Genomic DNA, 26,803 nt, shown 5'->3' on the forward strand with positions numbered 1-26,803 from the left:
CATAATTTATGCAGTACAATTATTTCATTATTCCTTTCACTCCCACTGATTTCAGAAGTACTTCTTTAAAAAATAAACCCTAAAGTTTAAGGGATTGTATATATCAGTACAACAAATGAAAAGCAAAGGAGAAGAAAGACTGTTGCTTTATGCCTTAAATGGTATCTTGAAGGTATAAAATGACGGCTCTAGTTTTTGTGACAGATTTATAAAAAAAGGGTAAGAACACAGTCAGCTCTATACTGACTGAATCAAGAGTAGAAAAACAACCTTGTTAGTCTCAGTTTTTAAAAAGCTCTTTAGAATAATGAAAATGTTAAGTCAATTATACAAGCACAAGGTTTAAAAAAGTTTGGATACTTCACCAACCATGTCAAACCAGAAGACATACTTCAAAAATATTCTACCAGTTAAACATCCCTGATATTTTTTATAACATGCATGGTCATTTTCCAATTTTAGGTAGCTTTCCAAGTTCCCATTTAACTTCAAAAGGTATACTGAAAGTATTTCAGTAACTTACTACATAATTTGGTCTCAACATTTAACATGCAAACAAGAAATTCCCTTTTACAGACACATCTTGTCATCAAGTCCCTAATTCCATTGGGCCAGTTTCTTTTCTTTATTCAGCCAAGTTTGACACTAGTCAGCTATAGCTATCAGACAAGAATATAGGTACCTTGCTATGTAAAACAGACTTTAGTATTTAAAAAATATGATTTCTCAGATGTGTTCCTCTTCAGAATATAACATTTAATTTGAAGGTTATCTTCCATCTGAAATGTTTCTGTTAGCATACATATTATAGAACATGAAGCATGTGCAAAGTAACTCTTATATTCTAATATAGTATAGGGCAGATCCTCTAATTTTTCATGGTTACTTGCTCCAGAATCCAAACCAACAAGCAAGATTAAGAAAAGACTAAGAAATTAATTTTCAGATGACAAATTGATTCTTCTCAAATGGCTGGAAAAATTCTTTTGTGTACAACAAAGTAACAAACCCCTATAGATGTTCTCATTTGACAGTTCTTATTCAGCGTCAGCTGAAACATGCTTTTGGGTACACTTTCAGCAGACAGATAAAAATTTCTTACAAGGATAAAAATCGAAATACTAATCTTTTAAAGTGAAGCACCAAAACAAGAAGAAAATTCACATGGTTGACATTAAAATTCAGAAAAGCTTACAGTGAATAACATAAAAGCTGCACACAGGACAAACATACAGAAAAATCACACATTCCTTGCTATAGGCTAAATATTCTACCAAACAATATTTCCATTTGAAGTTATTTTATGACAGTAGTCCAAAACAAACAAATGAACAAAAACCCCACACACCCCACAATATCAGGCTTTACACAGACTTTGCTGAGTCATACCTCTAATTCCCTTTGACTGGCAGAATTATGACTGCTACTCACATTATCATGAACATTCCCTTTTATTGGACCTCTAAGTATTGCAGGATATATCTGTGATTTCCACTTTGAATTGTTCTTGCTTTCATCTCTTTCTAACTGAATATCTATTTTATTTGTACGAGGTATAAGTAAATCCAAGTGCAGAATCTTTTTCCCCCCTTTGTGATACTCAAGGCATTTTTTTTAAAGACTACTATCTCTTGGTGATTCGTTTTTTTCTCTCTCTCCCTGTAACAGAATAGTATTTTAAGATAGTGTGTCTCAAGATAGATTCAGTTTGAAGAAATCTGTGCAGACACACAGCAGGTGGTCCATTTAATAAGTAGGCTTTGGAGGGTCCATATATGCAGGGTTATAGGGTGGCTGAACTGTTGGATAGGAAGCTCCAGCACCTGTTACAAAACAAGATAATATATCAAAATTATATATTTTATATATTTTTTCCCCTTTTGGTCTTACTTTACAATGTACTATCTTACAATTTCCTAATGTTTTCCTTCATGACTTGCACTTCCACATTCAAAACGGAGGAGGAGGAGAAGAGTTGGTTTTTATATGCTGACTTTCTCTACCACTTAAGGAAGAATCAAACCAGCTTACAATCACCTTCCCTTCCTTTTCCCCACAACAGACACCCTGTGAGGTAGGTGGGGCTGAGAGAGCTCTAAGAGAGCTGTGACTAGCCCAAGGTCACACCCAACTGGCTTCATGTGTAGGAGTGGGGAAACCAACCTGGTTCACCAGATTAGTCTGCCACTCATGTGGAGAAGTAGGGAATCAAACACGGTTCTCCAGATTAGAGTCCACCGCTTCAAACCACTATACCACACTGGGTCTCCATGCTATATAAGACACTGGGGGGGATCCATGACAGACCTTCCCAGATTCTTTTTAAGCACTCATGGTGGGGCTGGATGATAAAGCAGAGGGGATTGCACTCTCCCAGCTCTGCCCAATTGTAATCATTGGATCTGACACCCCCAATACTATTACAGACCTTTAAAGAAAAAAAAAAGGGGGGGGGGGAGACTGGTCCCATCTTTTTTCTTTAAAAGACTAACAACAACAAGGGGTTTCAATTAATGAAACTGGGCAGTGTTGGGCAGGTTAAAACCACCTCTCCTCACATGGCCCAGATCCCAATTGGGACCTTGTGTAGCTGTAACTGCTAAAAGAAAAAAGCTGGGTGATAGGTGATCTTCCTTGAGTCTAGTTTGACCCCGTCACAGAGAATAAACATGTTTAAGAATTCAAGAAGCATTTCCATCTTGATCTGCAAGATTTTCCAAGCAAATTGTATCCGTTATAAAGAAGCAAGCATTATACCAAGATGTAACCAATGACCACAATGAATGGATTCAAAGTAACTTGCAAATAACTGCCAAAATACTTTCAGAAATTAGATTATTTCCAATTCTGTGGTATGCAACAGTGAAAGCAGTACAAGTTACAGCAAATCACCTGGAAATGATTAAACAAAGGGCTAATTGTATTAACAATGGGGGAGGGGGAAACTTGAGCTCATAACTTTGTCTTTTTTGCTTGCTGAATACTTTAAGTTCCAGTTTCTAGAGCTATGACTTCCCTATGCACCGTTTAAAAATTTCCCCAGGGCAAGGAAATCCTATTTCCCAGCTATCCTATGCCCGTAGAGTCCCATATTCAGTACGAAGGGAAAGGTAATGTATAAGGGAGATGAAGATCTTCTGTGGAGGGGGGAGTGGCAGTAGGTGTGAAAAACTTACAAGGCAGATATTACAGAATGGGAGACTGAAGGAAGCTGTCTGAGGAAGGCGGAACTGTCAATGGACCCAAGGGATGAAACTCCATTCCTATCTGACGAAGTACAGGGTGCAGCATAGACCATGACGCTGCCATCGTGAAATGATCAGGGCAAGGAAAGAAGGTGACCCACTGGTAGCTCCTATCAGAAGGGAGCCTGGACAGGTGAAGGGAAGATGCCTGCAACCCAGTGCTTGTGCCAGCTGTCTGCTGTACCCCTAGAAGAGTGCAGAAGATGTGCTGGAGAGAGGCAGTCAGTGGGAGCAGGGTGCTCAGAGGCACCTCTCTTGGGGTGCACAGTGGGGGGGGGGCGGGATCAATATTTTTCAGTTCCTCTAATGCACAAAAACGAAATTTTGAGCTGATTTAACACATCAACTTAAACAGAGAAAAAAGGATCATAAAGAATAAACAAGATCAGGAAATGAATATGACATCAATTATAACATGTTGTGAGCCCTGCCGAACCCGGCATTGCCAGGGAGGGACGGGATAGAAATTGAAAAATAAAATAAAAATAATACTGCTGGTGGCTAAAAGGAAAACAGTTCTGTCTCGTTGAAATGAATGACTTCTCAGTAAACACTTGCTGTTTGGGGATGGAGCATTGTGGGATGTTAATTAGGATAGTAAGTTCACTAAAGCCCACCCGGGAACCACAGCTATAATTCCTCAAAAATGCAAAAGGACCCAAGAATGGAAGCACATTTAAATAAGCTCGCAGAGGCAGAGTATGAGTGTGCACACACAGAGATAATTAGTTTAGATTGGTTAAACTGCTTTTTAATTAAAAAACCAAACATGAATAATCTTTTTTTTTTTAATTTGCACCGAACATATGAGTTAAACAGTTAGAGGAAGGCCACTATGTGTGGCAGGACAGCTTGCATAAGTAAACTACTACAATGAATAACAACCCTTGTGGTCACCAGGCCATTTAAGGAAGGAAAACCAATGATTTCAGATGCTTTCCTCGAACAGATTTGGTCCCCTTACCTGCCATTGTTTCGTGGTAGGCTGGTGGTCCTGCAGGCTGCATGGGGTAAGGCGGAGGATACTGTGTCGGGTAGGGTGCTGCTGGCGCTCCAGGCTGCGGCTGCACCGGCACAGGACTGTATCCTGTGTGGTAACCTCCATGGTAACCTGGTGCCATCCCAGGCTGCTGGGGATACGGCACTTGCACCACGGTAGTGGCTGTAGTCGTCGTTATAATAGCTGCAAAAACAGACAGAGAGCCAGGAAGGCCAGCCATTTATGAACAAGGAACTTTCTAAACAACGTCTGCTCTCTTTTTCGCAACGGGTTTTTTTTTTCCACTTGAATTTTTAGCAATTCAGCAGCACAATATTAAAAGCTCTTATTTAAAGAAATTAAAAAAACATTGCTTTATTATCCATCCTATTTCCATTTTAGTAGAGAAGATTGAGATTATGGCTCCAGGCAATGCTGTCATTCATTTATTTTTCATAGAATCATAGAGTTGGAAGGTACCACCAGGGTCATCTAGTCCAACCCCCTGCACAATGCAGGAAACTCACAACTACCTCCCCCCTAGACCCCCACTCCATGTCCAGAAGATGGCCTAGATGCCCTCCCTCTCATCATCTGCCTAAGGTTATAGAATTTGCATTGCTGACAGATGGCTATCCAACCTCTTCTTAAAAACCTCCAAAAAAGGTTGTCTTTTTTGTCTTTTGAAAAAACAGTTTTCCTAATACCTTTGGCTGCACCATTATCCCACAAAAAAAGGTTCATAATTTCCCCCAAACATACCAACACACAAATCTCCCTCTCTCCCTCTTCTGTAGAGCAGTAGCTCGCACACAGTTTGAAGTGCGACCTGCTTCTTAAATTACTGTAGCTTACAAGCCAACTGGTAAAGTAACTTCATGCTATCCCCCTCCCAGCTTGAAACAACAGGAATCTCATGAGTTAACACTCAGTAAGTTTAGAGGTCTTTTCCATGTTTAGTATTTATAATAAATACAGAGCACTGTTGAGCAACAGGCACTATTTCACCACTATTAAGGCACTATTTCACCACTATTAATCCTCCTCTCCTGGCAGATCCTTCCTGTTCTCTTCTTCCCTCCTGGCCTCACAAACCCCCAGTCTGAGAATCATTGCTGAACAGAGACATATCTTCAAAAAACAAACTTATCATCCAACATTTTAAAACTAATATTGTTGTGAGATTATTATTTCCCCTCTTATTACAGGGAAAGCCCTTCTAAATCAATTACTTTCAGGAAACTATAATTCATCTGCATAGCAACCCTGGTATTCCTTGGTAGTCTCCCATCCAAATACTAACCAGGGCTGACCCTGCTTAGCTTCTGAGATCTGACGAGATCAGGCTAGCCTGGGCCATCCAGGCCAGGGCCCACAATGCTGGTTACATATTTGTTAATTCCAAGGCCTCTGTGTATAATTTTATTCAGAAACATAGTCTAAAATATTTTTAGAAAACAAGGCCAATGCTTTTCTTTTGTGCCACTGAGTTATTAAATTCTTTTCTACCAAGCTACATCTTCTTCCTTTTTGATCATCTCACTTCCAAATCTAAAAACATTCATGCACCTTTTTCCAGAATTTTTTTTAACTAAGGGTTGGAAACCAAATTACATGTTCAAATATCTCTTTTCTAAAGATAGGATCATTTATATGTAAACTATCAAGCAAATCTTTACCTAACATTTAAAAAATAACCAAGAATGTAACAGTTTTACCATCTTTATTTGCTCTATTAACTAGCTATTCTTGAATGTTCCTGAAACCCTGCCATCTTCTAGTAATTCACTCCTATGCAGTTACTTCTCTAAAGCTTAGTCTGCTCATGCAGTAGAATGAGTAGATCTGGCCTTAAACTGTGGTAATTCTATACACAATTATACTGTTAATCACTGGAAGTTTAAAGAAACATTTAAGAATTGCCAGACAATGCAGGAGAATGAGACAGTGATCAGGTGACAGAAATGGGTACCTTTTACTGAGGCCTGGCCTTGACCCATGGTTTATGTCATTTGAGAAAGGGAACAGCAAACTTTCTTTCATGACTCAGGTGAACGTATGCATAGGATGGGATCGTAGTGAAGGTGGGCATGCTACAAGATTATGCTGGGCCCTGAAATGATGTTTGGCCCCAGGTGGTAGAATGAACTGTACCGCTTTGGAATGCAGGTAAGGAAGTATATTTTTCTGAGTTCTCTTATATTAATAATTCCCTGTAAGTGAAAATTAGTGCAGAATGTAAAGCATTAGGATAGACACTTTCTCTGCAGGGCTAAATGTTTACTTCCCCATCCTCCCCCCACCTATGGTATCGAGGAGGGGGATAATCTGCTATATTCCAGTCCCAAAGTGGCAACTAGTTTATTTTATGCCATCTTGTTGTTGTTTTAATTAGTGTGATGTTATGTTTTTGCCTTGATGCTTTATGGTTTTGTGTGATTTTATAGTTGTCCACCCTGAGCCAGGCTTGGCTGGGAATTGAGGGCGGGCTATAAATTTGATTAAATAAACAAATACTTTCAGAAAGTTGTTACATCAGACAGCACTCAAAAGATGACTCTTCACTCCTGCAGTCTGAAAGGTTACAGCTTTTTCTATCACCTTGTTCTGCAGTGTGGGCAGATCAGGCGTGCACAGGACTGAACAAACTGCCTTCTGCATCTTAATCCCGGAAACTACACGTTACTAAGAAGTGTCCTTGCCATGCAGACTTCTTTTTCTCTTCTGGTTTGACAATGGCACTCTTCTTTTTATTAGGCAAAGCAGAAGGGAAGCGACAGACAATACTCACGCCGTGCTGCTGGTGGCCTTCGGCATGCTTTATACAAGCAGCAACAGGAGCACGTGAAGCAGAGAATAACAGTCACAACAAACAGCACGAAGAGTGTAACTCCAACTGCTACGAAAGTCCCAAAGCTGAAGGACAAAAGACATTTGAGAATTAAGCTTTTTGTACTACAGATTTTTATAAAATATATATCATGCACAATTGGAAAAATTGTTTTACAGTTCAAAAGAATAGAGAACTAGGAATAAATCTTCAGTTAGAACAATAAATAGTGAAATAATATAAAATTACTCCTTGTTAATCAGACATCTGATCTAATTTATGTTACAAAATGAAAAAGCATAAATGATAAATTTTTCGCAACAGTACAGAATTTCCCTTATTTGGTTGTTTTTTAGAACACATTTTAAGAAAATCATTACGACCATGGTGCATGAAAATTATAAGCTCAGAGCCAAAAAAACGATAGTGTACAAAAATAATTTGCACCGTGCAGAAAGAACCCCCACACACAACTGCAAGGAAACAGATATGAACACACACACTTGTATTAAAAAAAAGGAAGTGGAGGTGAAGCCTGGTATGTCATGCTGAAGTGCGGGATTACATTATTATGAACATTGTTATACTTTTCTTATCAAATTAGTCAACCTACCGTCTGCAGAAGTCATTAGGCTGACCCACACCAGTGTGTACCTGTCCTATTTTTAAGTGGCACCCAATGGGGTCATTGCAGGATCTAGGCACAGGACCGTTAGTATGTAACGTTTATTTAGTTCCAGCAGTGACCTGGGCATTGCTCGGAAGTGCCATGGGTCCTGCCCATACATATTCTAATCCACAGTAAAGGGGCAGGGCAGTGGAAGACGCTGGGGTGAGACACATTAGCAGTGAGGATGAGGTAGGGCAGAGTCAGATGCTCTGGAGGAGCACAGAAAGTAAAACTATGCCCTTTCAGGAAGGGTCACGGTGCAAAGCAGCTCTTGTCTTGTGGGACTGGAAAGGTGGGGTATAAATGATTGATAAATGAGAGGGAGAAGCATAGACAACTCTGAAAAGAGATCTCTCTCTCCCCCCCCTCTGCCCCCTGGACATTGTTAGTCAGTTTTCCAAGGATGCTAGATGTCAAGCCTTTTTGTTGGAATTTCTGGTTCAAACTATTTCTACAAGCATTCAAAACAACCAGAGTTAAACAAAATGAAGCATTTTAATGGGTTCTTCATCTTCTGTCAAGCAGTTGAATTCAGCTCCTACAATCTGAGCAAAAAAAGAAGTGTATGCTGCATTAAAAAGCAATTCAGCCACTGACCTATTGTAATTATACATTGGAAGCAAGCTAAATATTAGTCTCCAGCTTTCCGTTGTGTTGTGAGGCAATTCAGAGCACTTTGGTCCTTTGAACTCTAAACAAACGTTACTCATAAAAGGCAAGGGGTCAGCTCCTTGAAACTGCACCGAGCCATTTGGAAGCAACAATATTGGCTCACTAATTCCTTAAGCCCACAGAAAAGTTGGAAAAAGCACCCCCACAAACATCTTGAACTCATCAACTGTTCTTTCCTATTCGTGTAAACAAGTGCTTTATTTGGTTAGTAAGGAAAATGAGACTCAAGGCCTATATGAACAGCCGACTACTACAGCCTGACTATTCAACCTCTCCTATGATTTTTTTAAAAAGGAATTCTTAGTACACTGGGGGGAATAAACATTAAAGCTGGAATTTCCTGATGGACAAGGATTGCTGCTGTTAACTGTACACTATAGGGATGCAAGCTACACCTGTTCACGTACTGTTTCCCCACATGTGCTTGACTGCTGAGGCCAATACATCAACCTCATTACCCATAAGCCACACCTTCAAGGACGGGCTATAGCTCAGTGGCAGCATTGCCAAGCATTGACACAAGGCGTCACCAATTAGCAGGGCAGCAGAAAGCCTCCCTCTGAGAGCCTGGCAATTTCCACATGGAAGTTTTGATCTGTCTCGACTTCTTTACAGCAGGGGTGTTCTTGGGAGCATCTGCATAACATCGTCCTCTATTAATCCTGTCTCCATGTTTTTTCCTGAGACATTTTCCAAGCCAAGTTTGATACAATCTTTTGGGAAATATTGCAGTGAAAGTACCTTTGGGCCACACAAAGCTAGGATGGTATATATTTTTCCGGTTCTGCCTATGACCGGGGGGGGGGGGGATGTTCTGATGCAAGTATCAGCTCTTGTAGGTTATCCAGGCTGTGTGACCGTGGTCTTGGTATTTTCTTTCCTGACGTTTCGCCAGCAGCTGTGGCAGGCATCTTCAGAGGAGTCACACTGAAGGACTGTCCTTCAGTGTGACTCCTCTGAAGATGCCTGCCACAGCTGCTGGCGAAACGTCAGGAAAGAAAATACCAAGACCACGGTCACACAGCCCGGATAACCTACAAGAACGGATGAACTCTGACCATGAAAGCCTTTGACAATATTTTAATGCAAGTATATTTTCTGGAAGGAAATATACTGAAAGTATACCCAAAAGCATGTTTCAGCTGACGCTGAATAAGAACTGTCAAATTAGAACATTCTATAGGGGTTTGTTACTTCAGGATATAACTGTTGTACACAAAAGAATTTTTCCAGCCATTTGAGAAGAATCAATTTGTCATCTGAAAATTAATTTCTTAGTCTTTTCTTAATCTTGCTTGTTGGTTTGGATTCTGGAGCAAGTAACCATGAAAAATTAGAGGATCTGCCCTATACTATATTAGAATATAAGAGTTACTTTGCACATGTTTCATGATCTATAATATGTATGCTAACAGAGACATTTCAGATGGAAGATAACCTTCAAATTAAATGTTATATTCTGAAGAGGAACACATCTGAGAAATCATATTTTTTAAATCCTAAAATCTGTTTTACATAACAAGGTACCTATATTCTTGTCTTGATAGCTATAGCTGTCTAGTGTCAAACCATAGCCCTGCCCCATCAGTGGGATTTTCCTTACTTCAGGACCCATTGCCACTATTTTTCCCATGCCACTGGAGAGCTTTTAAAAAAGGGGGGGAAAGGAACCAGTAATTGATTATTATAACGCTATAGCAATATTACAGCAATGTACTAGTTCCTAGCTTTCACTTTTTTAAAAAGGATCTAGCCCCGTTGCAAAGTTATAAAGAAAAAGGTGCAAGATGTTTTCCCTTGTTACTCTTCAAAAAGAGCCAGAGATTTACTTTTTCAGAATTCAAACTGGGAACTAACACATTGTTATAACACTACAGCAATCTAGCCACTACTGACATTAAAAAAAAACACACCCTCAAACAAAAGCCCTCTGGGTTGCACAAAGCAAACAGCAACTGTAGAAGGGATGAGGCAAGGAACGTGGGGGAAACTTGTGTGGATACTCTGAAATGCCCCCTCAGGCACAGCAGCTGCCAAGAGCTACAGAGGATCACTTCCATGTGGAAGGAGCCTCTGCAGTGCCAGAGTGGTTGGCACAACTAGACGATGCAGCATCCCCAGGGACGACTTGGGGAAGCTGCACCCTCTTTACTGCCAGAATTCTCTTGCTTAAAAAAATGGCATGGAGGGCCGGATCCTGCTCAGGTGCAGGGGGAGGAGAGGGATCTTCTCCCTTCCCCACTGTGGCTCCGAGCAGGATAAGGCCTCCATGACATTTCTGAAGCAAGACAATTCCAGTGGTCAAACAGCTCCAGGCACTCTATGTCATGTAGCTGTGCCCTCTGAAGCACTGCTCGTCAGGCTTGCAAGCAAACAGTAACTAATAAGACAACACCATACTTCATTATGCAATCACATTTGCAGCACAACCAGTTTAAACCACATAGCCAAGATGACATAAATGAATAATGCCTGCTTCGCCTTGCTACAGTAATTTTCTCTGCTTTTGCTTGCTCAGAGAAGTGCTTCTTTTTATTGGCTGTGCACCACATTTTTCCTTACTGCTGTGCTTATATCACACTTTCCCAGAAAACTAAACTGCAATATTTTGTAGTAAGTGAATGACTTCTTCCTGTTTATTTTTCCTCTACATATCACATTTGGTTGTACTGGTATTGCTGGGGAATTAATACGGCATAACCCCTGCAGGACTTGTGCAAGTTCCCTCCAACTGCCTTATGTCGTGACTTTTTGTTCTTGTTTTTAAACTACTTGGAGGCTGTGCACTTCTGCATTTTATGACACCAGAATGTGAAAACTAAGACCTAGTACAGGGGTCTCAAAACTGCGGCTCCAGAGCCGCATGCGGCTCTTTGGCCTGTTGAGTACGGCTCTCCGAACTTGGTTCAGAGCCCCTGCTCTTGCACCCGCTTGCACCGGCAGCCGGGCTGCGGAGCCGGCGCGCCTGAGAGAGAGAGAGAGTGGGCGAGCTGTCTCTCCCCCTCCCCGCCGTGGAGAATGGCCGGGTCCCCCTTTTCCTTGCCCTCAATGGTTGGGAGGCTAAAGCCTCCCCTCCCCTCTAGCAGCGCGATTGCTGGGAGGGCGGCTCGGCAGTTCCTGCCCCCCCGCCTATCAGCTGTTGGGTGGGGCGGGCTTCCTTTGGTAGACCTGGTCTCTGGCTGAGTCCCATTGGGAGGCCATGTCTACCCACTGGCTTTCTTGGAGGTAGACCTGGACTCCGAGGAGGGGAAAAAGTCCCCCTTCAGAGGCCAGGTCTACCAATTGGCTTCTATGGGCCTCCGGAGGCCAGGTCTACTGCCAAGAAAGCCAATGGGTAGACCTGTTCTCCCAATGGGACTCAGCCGGAGGCCAGGTCTACCAATAGGCTTTTATGGCGGTAGACCAGGCCTCCAGACGAGGACTCCGGACGGAGAGGGGGAAATGGCAGGGACTTACAATTTATTTTTTATCAATAAATAAGATCACTATTAAGTATGATATCAAGTTTTATTCAGTGTACCTATAGTTTAATTAAGACTTAAAACTTTAATTAAAGTTTATTAAGTTAATAAACAGTGTACCTACCTATATAGTTTAAGTTTAAGAAATTTGGCTCTCAAAAGAAATCTCAATCATTGTACTGTTGATATTTGGCTCTTTTGACTAATGAGTTTGCCGACCCCTGACCTAGTATGAGATCATTTATGATAGGATAGCTGTCCCTTTATTCTTTAATTCCATTTTTGGTGCCCAGTTCAAAATATATACTGAAAAATCTATCATGGGGTCACTCACCTCTCATAAGCCTACAATTATCCCTTATTATTATTATTATTATTTCCCAGGCTGGGGTTTGATTCTAAAAGTGTCTCCAGCTGGGCACAAAACAATGGGGTGGGTGGGAATTGAGGCTGCAGAGGAGAAGAGGCTGGGTAGGGGAAGGGCTACCATCGCACCCCTGCTTTAGACATGTTGAACCAAATGAAAGCAAAAGGGTAGTCTGAGTTCAGAAACCCTAGAAACAGACTAGGGTTTGGTTTTATTATCCCCCAAGTGTCTGACATCTATAAGTATCCCATCCTTGTCCCCCTTCTCAGTGAGCCAGTCTCTCGTGTGCTGTGGCTATTCCCAGTTTACTCAATTTCTTCTCTCCATAGTAATTACTACGGCATGCAATCCATAGGTATAGTTCTTGTGTTTACTGCAACTTAACACCTATTTGCAGAGGGATGTTGGCACCTTGAGGGAGATTAAGGTTCATATCTCTTCTCTCATTTTCTGTATTTTCTTGACCAACAACTTTACTCAAGCCTAGCAAAAATGAAAGAAGAGATACAAACTTTAATCTCCCTCAAGGTGCTAGCATCCCTCTGCAAATAGGTGTTCAATTGCAGTAAACACAAGAACTATACCTTGAACTACACGTGATAGCAGCAATCACCTGTTTAAATGTGCACACACCCTGCTTTCTGTGTGATTGTGACAGATGCACATCTACGTTTCTGAACAGAAATGGTGCATGGGTGAGGAGCATCAACCCTCTGTGGCCTAGCCCCAGATACCACTTTTCAACTAACCAGACTCTGATACTGTGAGTGGAAATGCTTGGGGAGAGGGCTGCAGGAAGGTAAGGATTAGGCTACTGTCCTCATACACAGTTGACCCCACTGAAAAGTCTTAAAGTAAGTGGTTAATAACTGTTACATGCTCTGAAGTAGAGAAGGCTCAACAGGATTTTCATTAGTTAAAGGATGGAGTTTCTCTGCTGGTCCTATAATGTCTATCCTGCTCTCCCATCCTACAAGTAGACCTGAAAATATCACGCATAGGATCAAACACACCTTTTTTAATACATCTTTTATTTACATATATTTATTTGGGATCCAAAAGTACCAATTTCTGCTCTCCAAATCTTAGTCTGATTTAGAGAAGCATACGTTTATCTCTTAAGGGCCTGCTACTGTTCTGAAAACAGTCAGTCAGCATTATTCTACTCAGATTTTATGTCAAAGAAGTGGGAAACTGCCTTATACAGAATTAGTCCCCTGGACTATCTAGCTCAGTACGTGTGGTTCAGATTGTGCAGGAGTTTTAGGTTAGGATTGTTCAGGTTTTGCAAGTCTACAAGTAGTTAAGACCATGAATTGTGAACCAAGAACCACTAGATCAAAACCCCATCCAGACATTAAATTCCTATGTAGCCTAGCTCTGATGCAGATGCTTCTCTCTCGGTCTCAGCTTATCCCTCAGTCTCAGCCACACCCACGTGACCTATTTTGTAGAGTTGTGTAAGAGTTACTGAGACAAAATATTAAACGCACAACACAAACATCAAATTATTATAGCAAGTTCCATAGTTAGGGGCCATTCACTAGAGTACTGCTAGACATAGGGCACAGTAAAGTTCTGAGGTGCTCTAATTCAGAGGACATTTCTGCATGCCTCAATACATATGCCTCTCAATTTACTGGAGACTGCCACATGCTTTGGGCTTGCAGGTAGACCCAGAAGCTTCCACATGGCTGACCAGCCTGGCACCTACCTACTTGTTTCCAGCACCTAGTATCTAGCAAGGCAATCTGGGGAAAGTTATAGGCTCCCATTCCTCTGTTTCTCAATGCACTTTATGGGCTCAGAGGGCAGCAGATTTGCTTCTGGGACACACATCACTCTGTCACTGTCACATTCAATGTGCTGTAATACAGTGAACAGGTGTATGCTGTATGCTTGAATTAGCCCCTGTAGACTTAACTTGGTAGCCAATGACACCATGGGCTAGTGCCATCTCCATTCAAGGGCTGATTGGTCCACACAGGAGCTTCCATTCACCACCCTCTATGTGCAGAATACAGGGCTTGGATTTTGCACACAGTGCTTTGCAGATGATCAGTACTCTCAATCAAGAGTATCTGTTTGACTACACACTACATGGCACCACGCCAACTATATGTTGTATAGATTCCTATAGATGTCCACAGATAACAGTCACCACTGTGCCCCCTCCTATGTATCACTATTGTGCGATAGAAGTAGTATCACTAGTAACTCACAGCAGGTCCATTCAGTTTAATGTAAATAAAGCTCAAAATACAGTTCAAACATTGTAATTTCTGAACAAAGCTGAAAGCCACTTAAATAACATTTCCAACTTGAAGGGTATGAATTGTCTTTCAGTTTTAGAGATTGTTGTATTTTAGAAAGAAGGTCTGTCACGTCAGTTATGTGTGGAATTTTTGAAAAGACAGGGCTGCTAAGAAGTGAATCCTTGATTGTGTTAACATTACATGTTCAATGGACAAAAGACATAAAGGTTTAAAGATTTTTCCCCTCATCAGTTATTCTGCAGGTCTAACTGTTCAGGAAAATGGCTGCATTTCATAAAGGTTGTTTTGTATTTGGCAAAAGAAGGATTTTCAGAAAACTGAGTTGTTTCCTATACAGTACCTACATAATTAAAACTGTGTAGAAAATCCCCAGGATTCACAGTTTTAAGAAGCCTGAAAGAAATATGCCAGAATACAGAACAGTTAAAACTTACCCCATTCTGGTTTCCAGCAAAAGCTTCTACCCTGTTTTCTCTCTAAAAATCCTCTTCTCAGTCCCTTAGGCCCTTTTCATTTCTTCCCATTCGAAAACGAAACTGATTGCATTTTTGAGAAACACTGAAGGCTGGCTCTGTGTTACCTTTGCAGTGACATCAGCAGGAAAAAACACACATGGCAGGCTTCTCTAGACACGCCCTGCTCAATGCTAAAAAATCCTACTTAAAGGCACAGAACACCAATTTTCATTCTGGAGGGCCACAGACAAATTCAAGGCCAGAAAAAGAAAAGAAAGATGTTTGCACTCAAAATTTTCTAATAGCTTTAACTCATTCTGCCCAAACTTTCTGTATGAATAATATAATTTAACTCTGGTACACACAAAAAGGTTGAGGCAACAATAAACTAATAAGATGCAGAACCCAAACAGAATGATCACCTAACACATTTTAATGGTGCTGGGAAACAGAAAGGTTCCTTTTAAATCTTTCAAGAACTAGTTAATGAATCTGAGCAATCCTTTTTAATTGTTATTTACAACAGTAGCCATCACAACAATTTGGGGAGGTAGCCCTCCCCAAATGTGGCACCCTGACCTGGATGGCCCAGGCTAGCCTGATCTCGTCAGATATCAGAAGCTAAGCAAGGTCAGCCCTGGTTAGTATTTGGATGGGAGACCACCAAGGAATACCAGGGCTGCTATGCAGAGGAAGGCACTGGCAAACCACCTCTGTTAAGTCTCTTGCCATGAAAACCCCAAAAGGGGTCGCCATAAGTTGGCTGCGACTTGAAGGCACTTTACACACACAATTCCATGTGGCAGTACAATCCTATGCAGAACTGCTCCGCATAGGATTGCACTGCTAAATTACGCTTTGTCCTCTGGCAGACTTTTTTGGAGAGGATTTTCTAGATCTCTTAACTACATTTGTTAAGACTGCTCCCTCTCATTTATATGGCATTTTATTACTAAAAGTGCTCTACAGTTGGTATTTTGTTTGCTTCACAACAGATATGTCCTAATTATTCCCATGTTAGAAACTGAGACCATTTGTGAATAAGTATAAATGAATCTTCGAGATGTGTACAAGGACAATGATGAGCACTGTAAAATAAGAATATATTAGCAAGATACATGTGTATTTGCATTCTGAACAGAACGGATGACTAAAATACAGGAGAGCAAGATGAGATTACAAGCTTATGCAGGACCGAAATCAATATCCATATTCCAGCTGTTGCCATATATAGTTTCTAAATGTTTGAAAGTACTCACAGTTAGCTTTCCCTAACTTATAAACTCTTAAAGGGAGGGCAATTTGAAGCAAGGTAACTTAAAGAGTATTCTTAAGATTGTAGAGCAACATGGAAAGACTATCAATAGTGCCTCAATAATCAATAGAGCACAACATGAGACAGCTGGAATATTTATTTATTTATTTAGTTCAATTTATAACCCGCCTTCCCCGGCCAAGACTAGGCTCAGGGCGGGGGAACATCAAACATATCAATATTAACAATAAAAGTAATAATTCTAAAATTAAACAATAGAACCCAATTTAAAAAGGTTAAGGTAGTCCCCTGTGCAAGCACCAGGTCATTCCTCACCCATGGGGTGACATCACATCCCGATGTTTACTAGGCAGACTTCGTTTATGGGGTGGTTTGCCAGTGCCTTCCCCAGTCATCTTCCCTTTACCCCCAGCAAGCTGGGTACTCCTTTTACCGACCTCGGAAGGATGGATGGCTGAGTCAACCTTGAGCCGGCTACCTGAAACCGAATTCTGTCGGGATCGAACTCAGGTGGCGAGCAGAGATTGGACTGCAGTACTGCAGCTTACCACTCTGCGCCACGGGGCTCCAATTAAAAACCCTGAAAAACTCCAGATGGCGCTTAATTTGGCCCATAGTGCCTGGAATAAGCAGTAGGTTGCCCTCCCCCCTAATAATGAGAGTAACATAGAACAGGGTGGGGGGGAGAATAGGGAGGCCTGCAGAGGATTTACCGGTACTTTTATTTTAAAAATTTATTAGCCATCTTTCTACCTTATGGAAATTAAAGGCAGCTTACAATGTAAACAAAGCAGTAACCATAAAAATGTATAAAACAATAATTTAAAATCACAATTTAAGGCAGCCAAAAATGTAAAAACTAAATTAAACGTCATCCTAAATAAAAACCATCTTCAACTGCCTCCTAAAGATTGAAAGTGAGGGGGTCAGGCACACCTCACTGGAGAGGTTGCTGAATAACTGTGGGGCTGCCAAAGAAAAGGCTCTCTTTTGCATGACCACCAGATGAGCTTCTTTGATTGGAGGGACAGTCACAAGGGCCTCTTCCTGGGCAGGAATCTATGGGAGAAGACTGTCCTTCAGATACCTCAGTCCCAAGCCATGTAGGGCTTTAAAGGACAAGGAACAACACCTTGAATTGGGCTCTGGAGCAGACCGGTAGCCAGTATAATTGCTAGCACTGATGGCACATGCTCCTGGTAGTTGGCCCCAACCAACAGTCTAGCCGTTGCATTCTGCGCTTGCTGCAGCTTCCAAATACTCTTTTAAGGGTGCACTGCAATAGTTCAGTCTAGATGTAACTAAGGCATGGATCACTGTGGCCAGATCTTACTCAACCAGGAATGGATACAGCTGATGCCCTGCCAAAGCGTGGTGGATAAGATCAAACCCTGTGGAATCCCCCCATCACCCCCTGACAGCAGTTGAATCAATGTAACACAGTGCCCCTTAGTCCCAGCGCCAAGAGGCAACTCAGTAGGATACTGTGGTCAATAGTATCTAAGGCTGCTGAAAGATCCAGCAGGACTAGCAGGGCCACTTTCTCCCTGTCTAGTTCTCGGTAAGAGTCATCAGCAAAGGTGAGCAGAGCTGTCTGTGCTGGCCCACTAGGGCGGGGTGCGCCTGTAGCAGCACGGTGCTCTGAAGAGGCCTGCAGCAGGCAGGGCAACAGGCTGGGGTTTCTGAAGCCGAGGCTTCTACAGCTGGCAGCTGTATTAATTGGGAAAGGGAGTAATAACGCAGTCCAGTAACAGTCCAAGGTCAGTCAGGGTGAAAGGCAATCCATCAGAGCGATAGGCAGAGTCAAGGTCGGGTCGGTCCAAGGTCAGGCAGGGAGTCCAGAAGAATTCAGGGTCGAGAAAGCAGTCCGAGTCGATACAGTGTCAGCCAGAGTGGAGTGCCGCAGGTTCGCCACGCGTTGCTTCCACAGCTTCTGCTGACTCAGCCCTCCTAAATACTTGCAGCTGTATGGGAGGCAGCTTCTGTAAAGACTCACTCACTATCTTCATGACTGTCCTGGTTCCTTCTTTGTTGTTCCAACCTGGCTGAATGCCGGCGTTGTTCTGCCAGGACCCGGCCCATTTTCCTTCGACGAGTCCCAGGAGACATCTGTTCCTCATGGTCTCCCGGCTCCCTGGGCAGCTTCCTTGATGTTCCTGGGTTGGCCGGCATCTGGTCTTCTTTAGGCTGCTCTGTAGCCGGTGACTTTAAGGTATGTCTTGGCAATACATCATCATCAGCTGTTTTCTCTGTCAGTGTCGGTGGGGAAGGAGGACTCTTTCCCTGGATCTGGTCTCCGTCAGAGTCTGAATCTGTTGTCAGGCAGCCTCTGACACTGTCTCTGTTCCAAATCCCAGCCTTCAGCCAAATTGAAATGGGTCCAGAAAGTCAGTCTCTCCGAGGACTTCCGCTAGGGACGCTGAGCTGAGCACCACGTCTCTTGGGGGCTCCCAAGGGAACCAAGATTCGTTCAAATCTGGGGTGTAATCCTGCACCCCTACCCGATCCTAAATAGTGGATTGGGAAACAGGATCTCTCCTGCTGCCCACGAAGTGCGGTTTGACCCCCACTTTTGCCGAGAGAGCCATCGTGCGACTCTTGGAATCCTGGATGAGGTCCCGTCTGGCTTGAGGGGAAACCATTGCCGCGAACGTCTCTTTGGAATTAGGCTCAGCTCTCCCCTATCTATTACCATCTAAGCAACGATACATAAGCAAGAATGCCTACTCTTCTAAAATCTGAGTAAGTAACAAGAACTTTTTCGTTTTACCAGGAATTGGAAGTTCTGAAGGAGTGGAAAAAATATCTGTAGAATCCGTATCTCCCCATCTGAGGTTTGGATGACTCTTTGACATTTAAAAACATTGGATAAGCCGGCAGGATCTTAATCAAATTGATCAGTGGATAGACATAACAATCGGGACTATTTGAATGACGGTATAGCCACCAATCAGAAATCTAGAAGTGTAAAGGGGAGGGACGAGCAGATTCCCCCCCACTTCCGGGAGGAGGCTTTTCTGAGTAAACAAATTCCTAAGCCATGTCTTAGCCGGTAGTATCAGCTATCGTCTGCCAATGCGAGAATACTATGGGATTTAAGACTGGATGTGTGGCACCACTGTGTAACTGGCAAATACTTCCCAAGTTCCTAGGCAAATGGAAGGAACGGCAGACGAGCAACCTCTTATCCTGCCCCCCGTAACACCATTTTACAACTTACAAGGTATACCTGTCCGGATTTTACAAATTAAACTTCAACAAACTACCAGAAGTAGCAACCATGGAAAGTGAGACTAAATTCATGGATCGACTAGTCTCTCTGACAAACAATATCTACGAACTTGCTAATCAGAAATTGGATGTATTTTTGGGAGATCTTAAGGACATAAAAGACCGAATTATCACAATGAGATCTGAGATGAGAGAAGGAAGCTCCCCAAATGACAAATCATCAAAAGAAGAATTAAATTCTGCAAAGGAGATGGAGAGCTACAAAGGACTACCGAAGGATATACATCTGCAAGAAGAAATCGAACCAACCCAATTGACAACCATAGATATGAATGTAAGAGACCTTGATTTTTGGCTGTATAACTTACCTGACGAACATTTAAAAGTCAACTGGGAGAATTTAAAAGGGCAAAAAGCTGGAAATACCGGGATTTTTCTTCTCACCTTAAGAGATGGAGGAAAACATGTTGCAGATTCACTATCCCCCATCAATTTTCACAGAGGGAATTGCACTAACAACTTCCATGGATGCCCTTCGTCGTTTAAAGCTACTAGGAAAAAGAGGAAGATGCTGGAAATTTAAGATAAAGAGACTGGGTCAAAGGGCTTAGTTTTTCTCGGGATTTACTTAAAAAGGACTGATTAAATGGCTTGGCTTTGACAAAAATAGAATAATTAATGGCATTAACATGACACTTATTAGATATGTGGGAGAAATGGAGGAATTAGAATATTCATTCTTAAAGGAAGTTAAAAATGATACTTATCTACCTTATATACTTGCGCATAGGCCGGGTTTTCAGCCCAAAAAAAGGGCTGAACAATCCCAACTCGGCCTATACGCGGGTCAATACGGTAGTGGAGGGAAGGGGGGAACTTACTGCTGCCGCGGCCGCAGCTGCCGCCTTCAGCGTGGCTTCCCCCGGGCCAGGAGCGGCCAGAGAAGCCTGCTGCGTGCTGGGGGGGGGCTGCTGCCGCCTCCAGCGGGCCTTCCCCCGGGCCAGGAGCGGCCACAGAAGGCTCCTGCGCGCCAGGGAGGGCCCGCCGCCGCCGCCAGCTGATGGCGCCTCTCCTGGTAAGTAGGAGGTTCACGGGCTCTTCCCCCTCCCCCCCCTAGGGTGGCGCTGGGGTCGGGGTGGGTCTTTAGGGCCCGGGAGGCCGGCCGGGAGGGCGACCTGGGGGTTGTATAAGCCGACCCTCGGCTTATACGCGGGTGCCTAATATTTCCCCATTTTTGGGGTGAAATTAGGCACCTCGGCTTATACGCGGGTCGGCTTATACGTGAGTATATACGGTACTCCATTTTTTATTATTTTTTTAATATATCTGTTTTTCTTTCCTTTTTACTCTTTCTTTTTCTTTTCTCTTTTTTATTTTAATATAGGTAAATGAAATAGTAAATGTTATAAATGTTTGTAACAATATTAGGATTAGAATCTTAAACAAAGGAGATTACAAATAAATGATAAGATTGAGGGAGGTGTAGGGGAAGTCTCTATATTTTATTTTTTATCTATATATGTATGTATTTTCAACAATTATTAATTAGAATTTATACTCTGATGTTTACTTATATTGATTGTTGAATACTTTGTCTAATCAGTATAGAAAAATAATTAAAAAAATAATTAAAAAAAAACCAGAAAGGCAGTCTCTTCCATGCGCCCTGGAGCGGAGAAGCAACCACCTGCTCCAGAACCTTGCCCAAGAATGGAAGATTTAGAGACTGGCCGGAGGTTCCTCAACACAGTAGGACTCAGAGAAGGTTTTGACAAAGCAGGTCTAAATCACTGCCTCCTTGAACATGGATGGCATAACTCCTGCTATCAAGGAAGCATTCACCACTCATTCAGCCAGCCCCCTGCCTCTGGCAGCTTGTATCAGCCAGGAAGGGTAAGGCTTGAGAGCACAAGTGGCAGATCTCCCCTCTCCAAGGATCTTTCCCACATCTTCAGGCTACACAAGCTGAAAAGTACCCATATAAATCAGACAAGCAAAAGCCAAATGTGAATATGACTGTCCCACCAATCAATGAAGCTCATCTGATGGGCACATAAATATGGCCATTTCAGTGTCAGCCGGACAATTATAGAACAACCTCCCCAAGGAGGCACACAGTCTGCAAAAATTTAAAAGCTTGGTGAAAAAAATACAAACAGACTGAAGATCCCTACAAGAGCCTCAGACATGTTGCGCACGTTTATGACCACTTTCAAATAATTGTCAATGCACTACTATTTAACTTCCAGAGAATATTCCACAATAGCTGTAACTACAGGTAATGAACTTCAGACAATTGTAACAAAATATCGCAAGTGCCCAGAACACTGTTTACCACATCTATCACAGAATACAGCTTTTCCAATGCAGTGAGTTAGCTAAAGTCTGTGACCTCAACACTTTCTACATTGATCACAAACATTCAAGTAATATTTTATTTATTGTAGTACCTCGTGTCACGAGCCGCATTCCAATCATCAAAATCCGATCTGAACTTCATTGCTTCTCCCATCACAGACTCTTCCAATGTGCTGTAATACAAAAAAATCTTTAAGTGAAATTTAGAATCTTTTTTCATATTTAAGCCATTGTTTTATGTCCTGAAGCTGTCCTTTATTCCTACCAGCTAAAATGAACTGTTTAATTCCATTGCTTATTTAACTTATTTAATATTTAAATATTGTTTGCACACTTACCCTTCAAGGGGAAAAATGCAATCACTTTACTAAGCTAAAGCTATATGAACTAGTCAATGACAGAAATGTCTCAAATCTGGTATTATCTGATGAAAAGAGCTCTCAAGATTATGGAGGAGCAAGCTGCTATCAATACAACTGGGCAGCTCATTCCCTACACAACTGCTGTGGTTAAGAGGAAAAGGTCGGTACTCAAGCCTCTCCACCAATCAGCTACACTGAGCAAAAGACTTACTTAGGCTATGTCCATTGGTGGTAAAAGATGCTGAATACTGTTAGAAAAGGCATTCTGAAGAGTAAAGAAAGTTAGAATGTTCTGTGAGAAGTGAAAGATCGTAGTGGATCTACAGTATTGCAAGTGGAACAAAATTCATGGAATGGGATTGTCACACCTTCTCCATCCCGCTGAGTCCCCGCTCCAACTCTCACGGCATGAGGGCTACGTGTGGGTCTACAAGTAGAAGAGGGATTTGGCAAATCACCTCCACCCACAAAAGTTCCTTTCCATTAGTATAAATACCATTATACTGCTGGAGAAGCATCGTTGGTTCTAAGTCAGTGTGTTTGCAGGAGCACCAAGTATACATTCATAAGTGACAAAATATGTTGCAGTGTTAAACCAGCTTCTTCTCTTTTCCATTCAACCACGTGCTTTAATCCCAATTTAGAATCTTGATTTGTGGCCAAGAACCGACCCCCAATTCAGATGTCACGACAAACTGTAATTAAGTCAAACTCTCTAAACCAGGATATGTACAAAAGGAAAGGAGGGAATGAGCATGTGAGCTCATGAATTCTAAGTTCCATCTGAATGCAGCCCATGTTTGGGTAAGGTCACTACTTGCAACCATTCCAAGGTCTCATATGTTACACGTAATAAATGCACTTATTCCCCATTTGGAGCCGTATGTTATGCTAAGAGAAGAAGCAATGCACATCTAATATATTTAAAAGAAATAAATATAATGTAGTATTTTCACCTTTCTGACATCGCATTACACATAAGTTGAACATCTTCATCTAATTTATGTAACTCGTTCGAGCAACAATATCGGCTTGTACAGGTTCCACAGCAGAATTCCAGGCAGGGTTTTTCTGAATTTAAGTGGCCATCAGAATCTTTGTATGCTGTACAGTTTTCACAGAAACCTGTTAACACAAAAGAAGCAAGCCAAATGAGTACCAGGCATTATGAAGTCTTCAGCTTGGATGCTGTTTGTGAATAAAGGGTTGTGATAAGACACCATAAAGCCACAGACAAAAAAAGAAGCATAAGAACTAGAAGTATGGATGGTCATGTCGCTTATAAAATCGATAATAACAATTAAAGAAATTAATAATCCTCTTAATTAATACTCTTAAATTAGGTGAGGAACAAGAACTCTTAGTCTGCCTTTCTCACTGAGACTCAAGGCAGATTACAGTATTAAGTCAATGCAATCAATAGGATGAGACATCTAATAAGCAATGTAACAGGACTACGATTATGGAAATCTGTAACAAAGCATATAGTATTAGACGTAAGTTAAACAATGCAGAGAATAGTAGACATGTTCTTGAAGTAGTAGACACAATATCATACCATATAATCAGACCACAACATATTAATTCTTATCTCAAACTCTGAATTCTGCTACTAATTCAAAATGTACACTGAAGCGTTCCATGACACTCTTTTCCATTCTCACTTTAACAGCTTTAATGCCACCCATTTTCTCCACTACCAAAAGTAAATAATTTGACAATGTGAAGCTTAACAATCCGTGTTTACATCTTTTATTAACACAACTTGATATTGTTAAAACCATCTAATTTTGGACACATTTACTTGGAAGTAAATTGTATTGCATTCCATAGGACTGTGCTTACTACTATTTAGGATTGGATTGTAATTTTATTTTAGATTAAAATTTTCACCACGAAAAAGGTTAGGGATTGATGACAGGCAGAAAATGCAGGGCAAATGGCTCACTGCTGCATTCTAATTTCCTTATCCTCATGTCAAATTTGATTGAAAAGAAAAATTCTAAAGATGTTTTTTCTTCTTCAAGGTTGTAACTAAAGTCAGCATACTGAATGAATCCCTGAATAAAACAAAATAGAGTAACTAAAATTGACAGCATTCAGTTGAAGTCTGCCATGGTTATCTGGGCTGCCTGTTAGATTCTTAACTCAATTCAAGGCCACAACTTTAACCATTTAATGCCACTCACAGACTGCATATTTGATAGCCAAGCCTGAACAAGAGTTCTTCCAGTCTAAACCTGTTAACCTCTACACAGGATTGCATGAGTGTAAGAACACTTCTGTAAAATAACTTTGACTTTGTATGAGCTCATGCACCTATTATAATCATCTTGAAGGGACATGATTAAAGTCTCCTTCTCCAGAAGATTTAGCGCTATGGATAGATGGGGACACAGGACTTTTCCCTGAGTCTCCTGAATTTTTTAAAAAATATTATCTTACACAATTTATACCTTGCCTTTATAAGTGCCATCAATGTGGCTAACAAATTAAAACATCAATAAAATCACACAAATTAAGACAATTAAAACCAGAGCTAAAATGCAAACAAAAACCTAAAAATCACCATTAAAACACTGGGCAGGAAGGCTCATTGAGGGAGCACCAAGCAAATAAGTCTTCACCCACTGGCAGAAGATGGGAACAGAGGAGTTTCCCTGGGGAGAGAGTTCCGGAGTTTTGGTGCCATAACTGAGAAGGCCCTTTCCCAAGTTGCCACCTGCCTAATCTCAGAAGGTGGGGCCACCTAGGATTCTGTCCACATCCTCAGACTGAATAAGCTGAACAATATCTGAAACAACTGGACAAGTCAGCACCCTGGCACCATCTGACCCTGTCACTGCTATGGAGAGCTCAAGTTGGAACAGATGCGAGCAATTTTACCTGCAAACTGCTGAGCAAAATGGTCACAGCAGGTCACCAAGCAATACATCCCCTCCTTCAGACCAGATCACAATAGGCCTCTGACTGCCCAGAACAGCTTCGCTGGCCTACACTGTGGCAGAAAAGTGTTCTTTGCTGCCATCACCGCCATGGATTATGCTTTAAAATGAGCTTTCGCTCATGTTTTATCAAATTCATTCTGAGGCTTTCTCCACTGTTGCTCTAGCCATCTCCCTTGTCTTTTCATTGCCCTTAGCTGTTCAGTAAACAAAGGGGCTACCTAGGCCCTAATACTATTAATTCATTCGGCTTCTATGCTGCCCCTTTCCCAACCAAGTCAGGCTCAGGGTGGCTCCCAGCAGTGCCAACACAATTAAAATCACACCAATTTACAATTTAAAATCTACAATATCTCTGACAAATTCCAAGGGTGCCCTTAAGCCACACAACACTATAACAATAGCGGGAACCAATTCAGAGGGGAAGAATAAGGGAAGGAAAACAATAGATTTCCCTCAATAAGGGAAGGGATGAGGAACGGAAGTGGGTAGAATATAGGTAAATAATGAAGGGAGGGGAGTGAGGGCTGCGAGATGGAAAGAGAATGAGAGAGAATGCCTGGGAGAGATCCTGTCAACCTTGCAGGAAATTTCCTTATCCTAGAGGTCAACCAAGGCATCAGTAAGAGCACTAAACATAACAAAAGGAAATCCCCTAGAGCCATTGGAAAGCCATTTGGATCCATTCAGTTCCATTTAACTCCAGGGGCAGATCATAGACCCTCAACCCTGCAGAGTCTTGATATCCCTGTGAGGGGTTGTTGTTTTTTTCCCATCAAGTCACAGCTGACTTATGGGGATCCACAAGAGACTCTGCAAGGTGGCTTGCCATCGCCTGCTTGAGACTAAACCCAACAAACAGTGATATGTCCATGACAAAGGAATTGTCATCAATTCCTCCACCCTCAGATCATATTCTTACCGTCCAGCTCAGAACGAAATACTAAATCAAGAGTGTGAGCTGCACAATATGTAGGACCAGTTATTGCCTGAGACAGGCCCATGGTTGTCACAGAGGCCATGAAATCCTGAGCTGCTCCTGACAAAAGACAGCCTCTGCATGAATGAAGTCCCCCAGGACAACCAGCCTAGAAGTCTTCAACACCACCCCAAGTCCTCCCTCTGAAGGGCTTTCCCCAACAATACTATACTGCTTTTCTTAACATTTACAGACTTTTGAAATTAATGGGGAACTCAGCCAGTGTTATCATAGTTTGTGGATAGATACGAAAGCGACTAGCCGTTTAGTATCTGATGCCTTCTAGATTTGAAAACTGGATTTTATCAGCTGTTGGGCTTTCTAGTGTTTTTGTATTTTTTTAATGTTGTTCTCCATTAGGGAGAAAGATACATGAACAACAAAAGATGCAAGATAAAAATGGTAAAATAAATGCCAACATATTGATATACATCTGCAAAGCTGGACTGACCCTTGTGTGTTTAAAGTGATGTCAAGTCACAGCCGATTTATGGCAACCCCTTTTGGGGTTTTCATGGCAAGAGACTAACAGAGGTTGTTTGCCCCTTAGGCACTGCTAAATTTCTAGGGATTTCACCAAAGGCTTGCATAATTTGGAGACTGAATTTCCATCTGTAATCAAAGATCTTGGCTTGGATCTCATGGAAGGGATCCCTTCTGTGAAGGGATTTCCTTCACAGAAGAATGTCCTTGATTC

General features: G+C 41.8%; 1 protein-coding gene across 1 annotated transcript in view; it reads right to left on the reverse strand.

Annotated features, from left to right (window-relative positions):
* Positions 1-1,654: 1,654 nt before the first annotated feature.
* SHISA5 (shisa family member 5) overlaps positions 1,655-26,803 on the reverse strand; it is a 30,854-nt gene continuing 5,705 nt past the window's right edge. Inside the window, exons 2-6 of the mRNA XM_056864353.1 lie at positions 23,139-23,307; positions 21,913-21,993; positions 7,016-7,140; positions 4,210-4,428; positions 1,655-1,823 (exon numbers count right to left, since the gene is read on the reverse strand). Of these exons, the coding sequence (XP_056720331.1) occupies positions 1,747-1,823; positions 4,210-4,428; positions 7,016-7,140; positions 21,913-21,993; positions 23,139-23,307 (671 nt within the window). The 3' untranslated portion in view covers positions 1,655-1,746. The remainder of the gene's footprint in view (positions 1,824-4,209; positions 4,429-7,015; positions 7,141-21,912; positions 21,994-23,138; positions 23,308-26,803) is intronic.

The sequence above is a fragment of the Euleptes europaea genome, chromosome 1 (genome assembly GCF_029931775.1).
Source record: "Euleptes europaea isolate rEulEur1 chromosome 1, rEulEur1.hap1, whole genome shotgun sequence".
Taxonomy (NCBI): Eukaryota; Metazoa; Chordata; class Lepidosauria; order Squamata; family Sphaerodactylidae; genus Euleptes; species Euleptes europaea.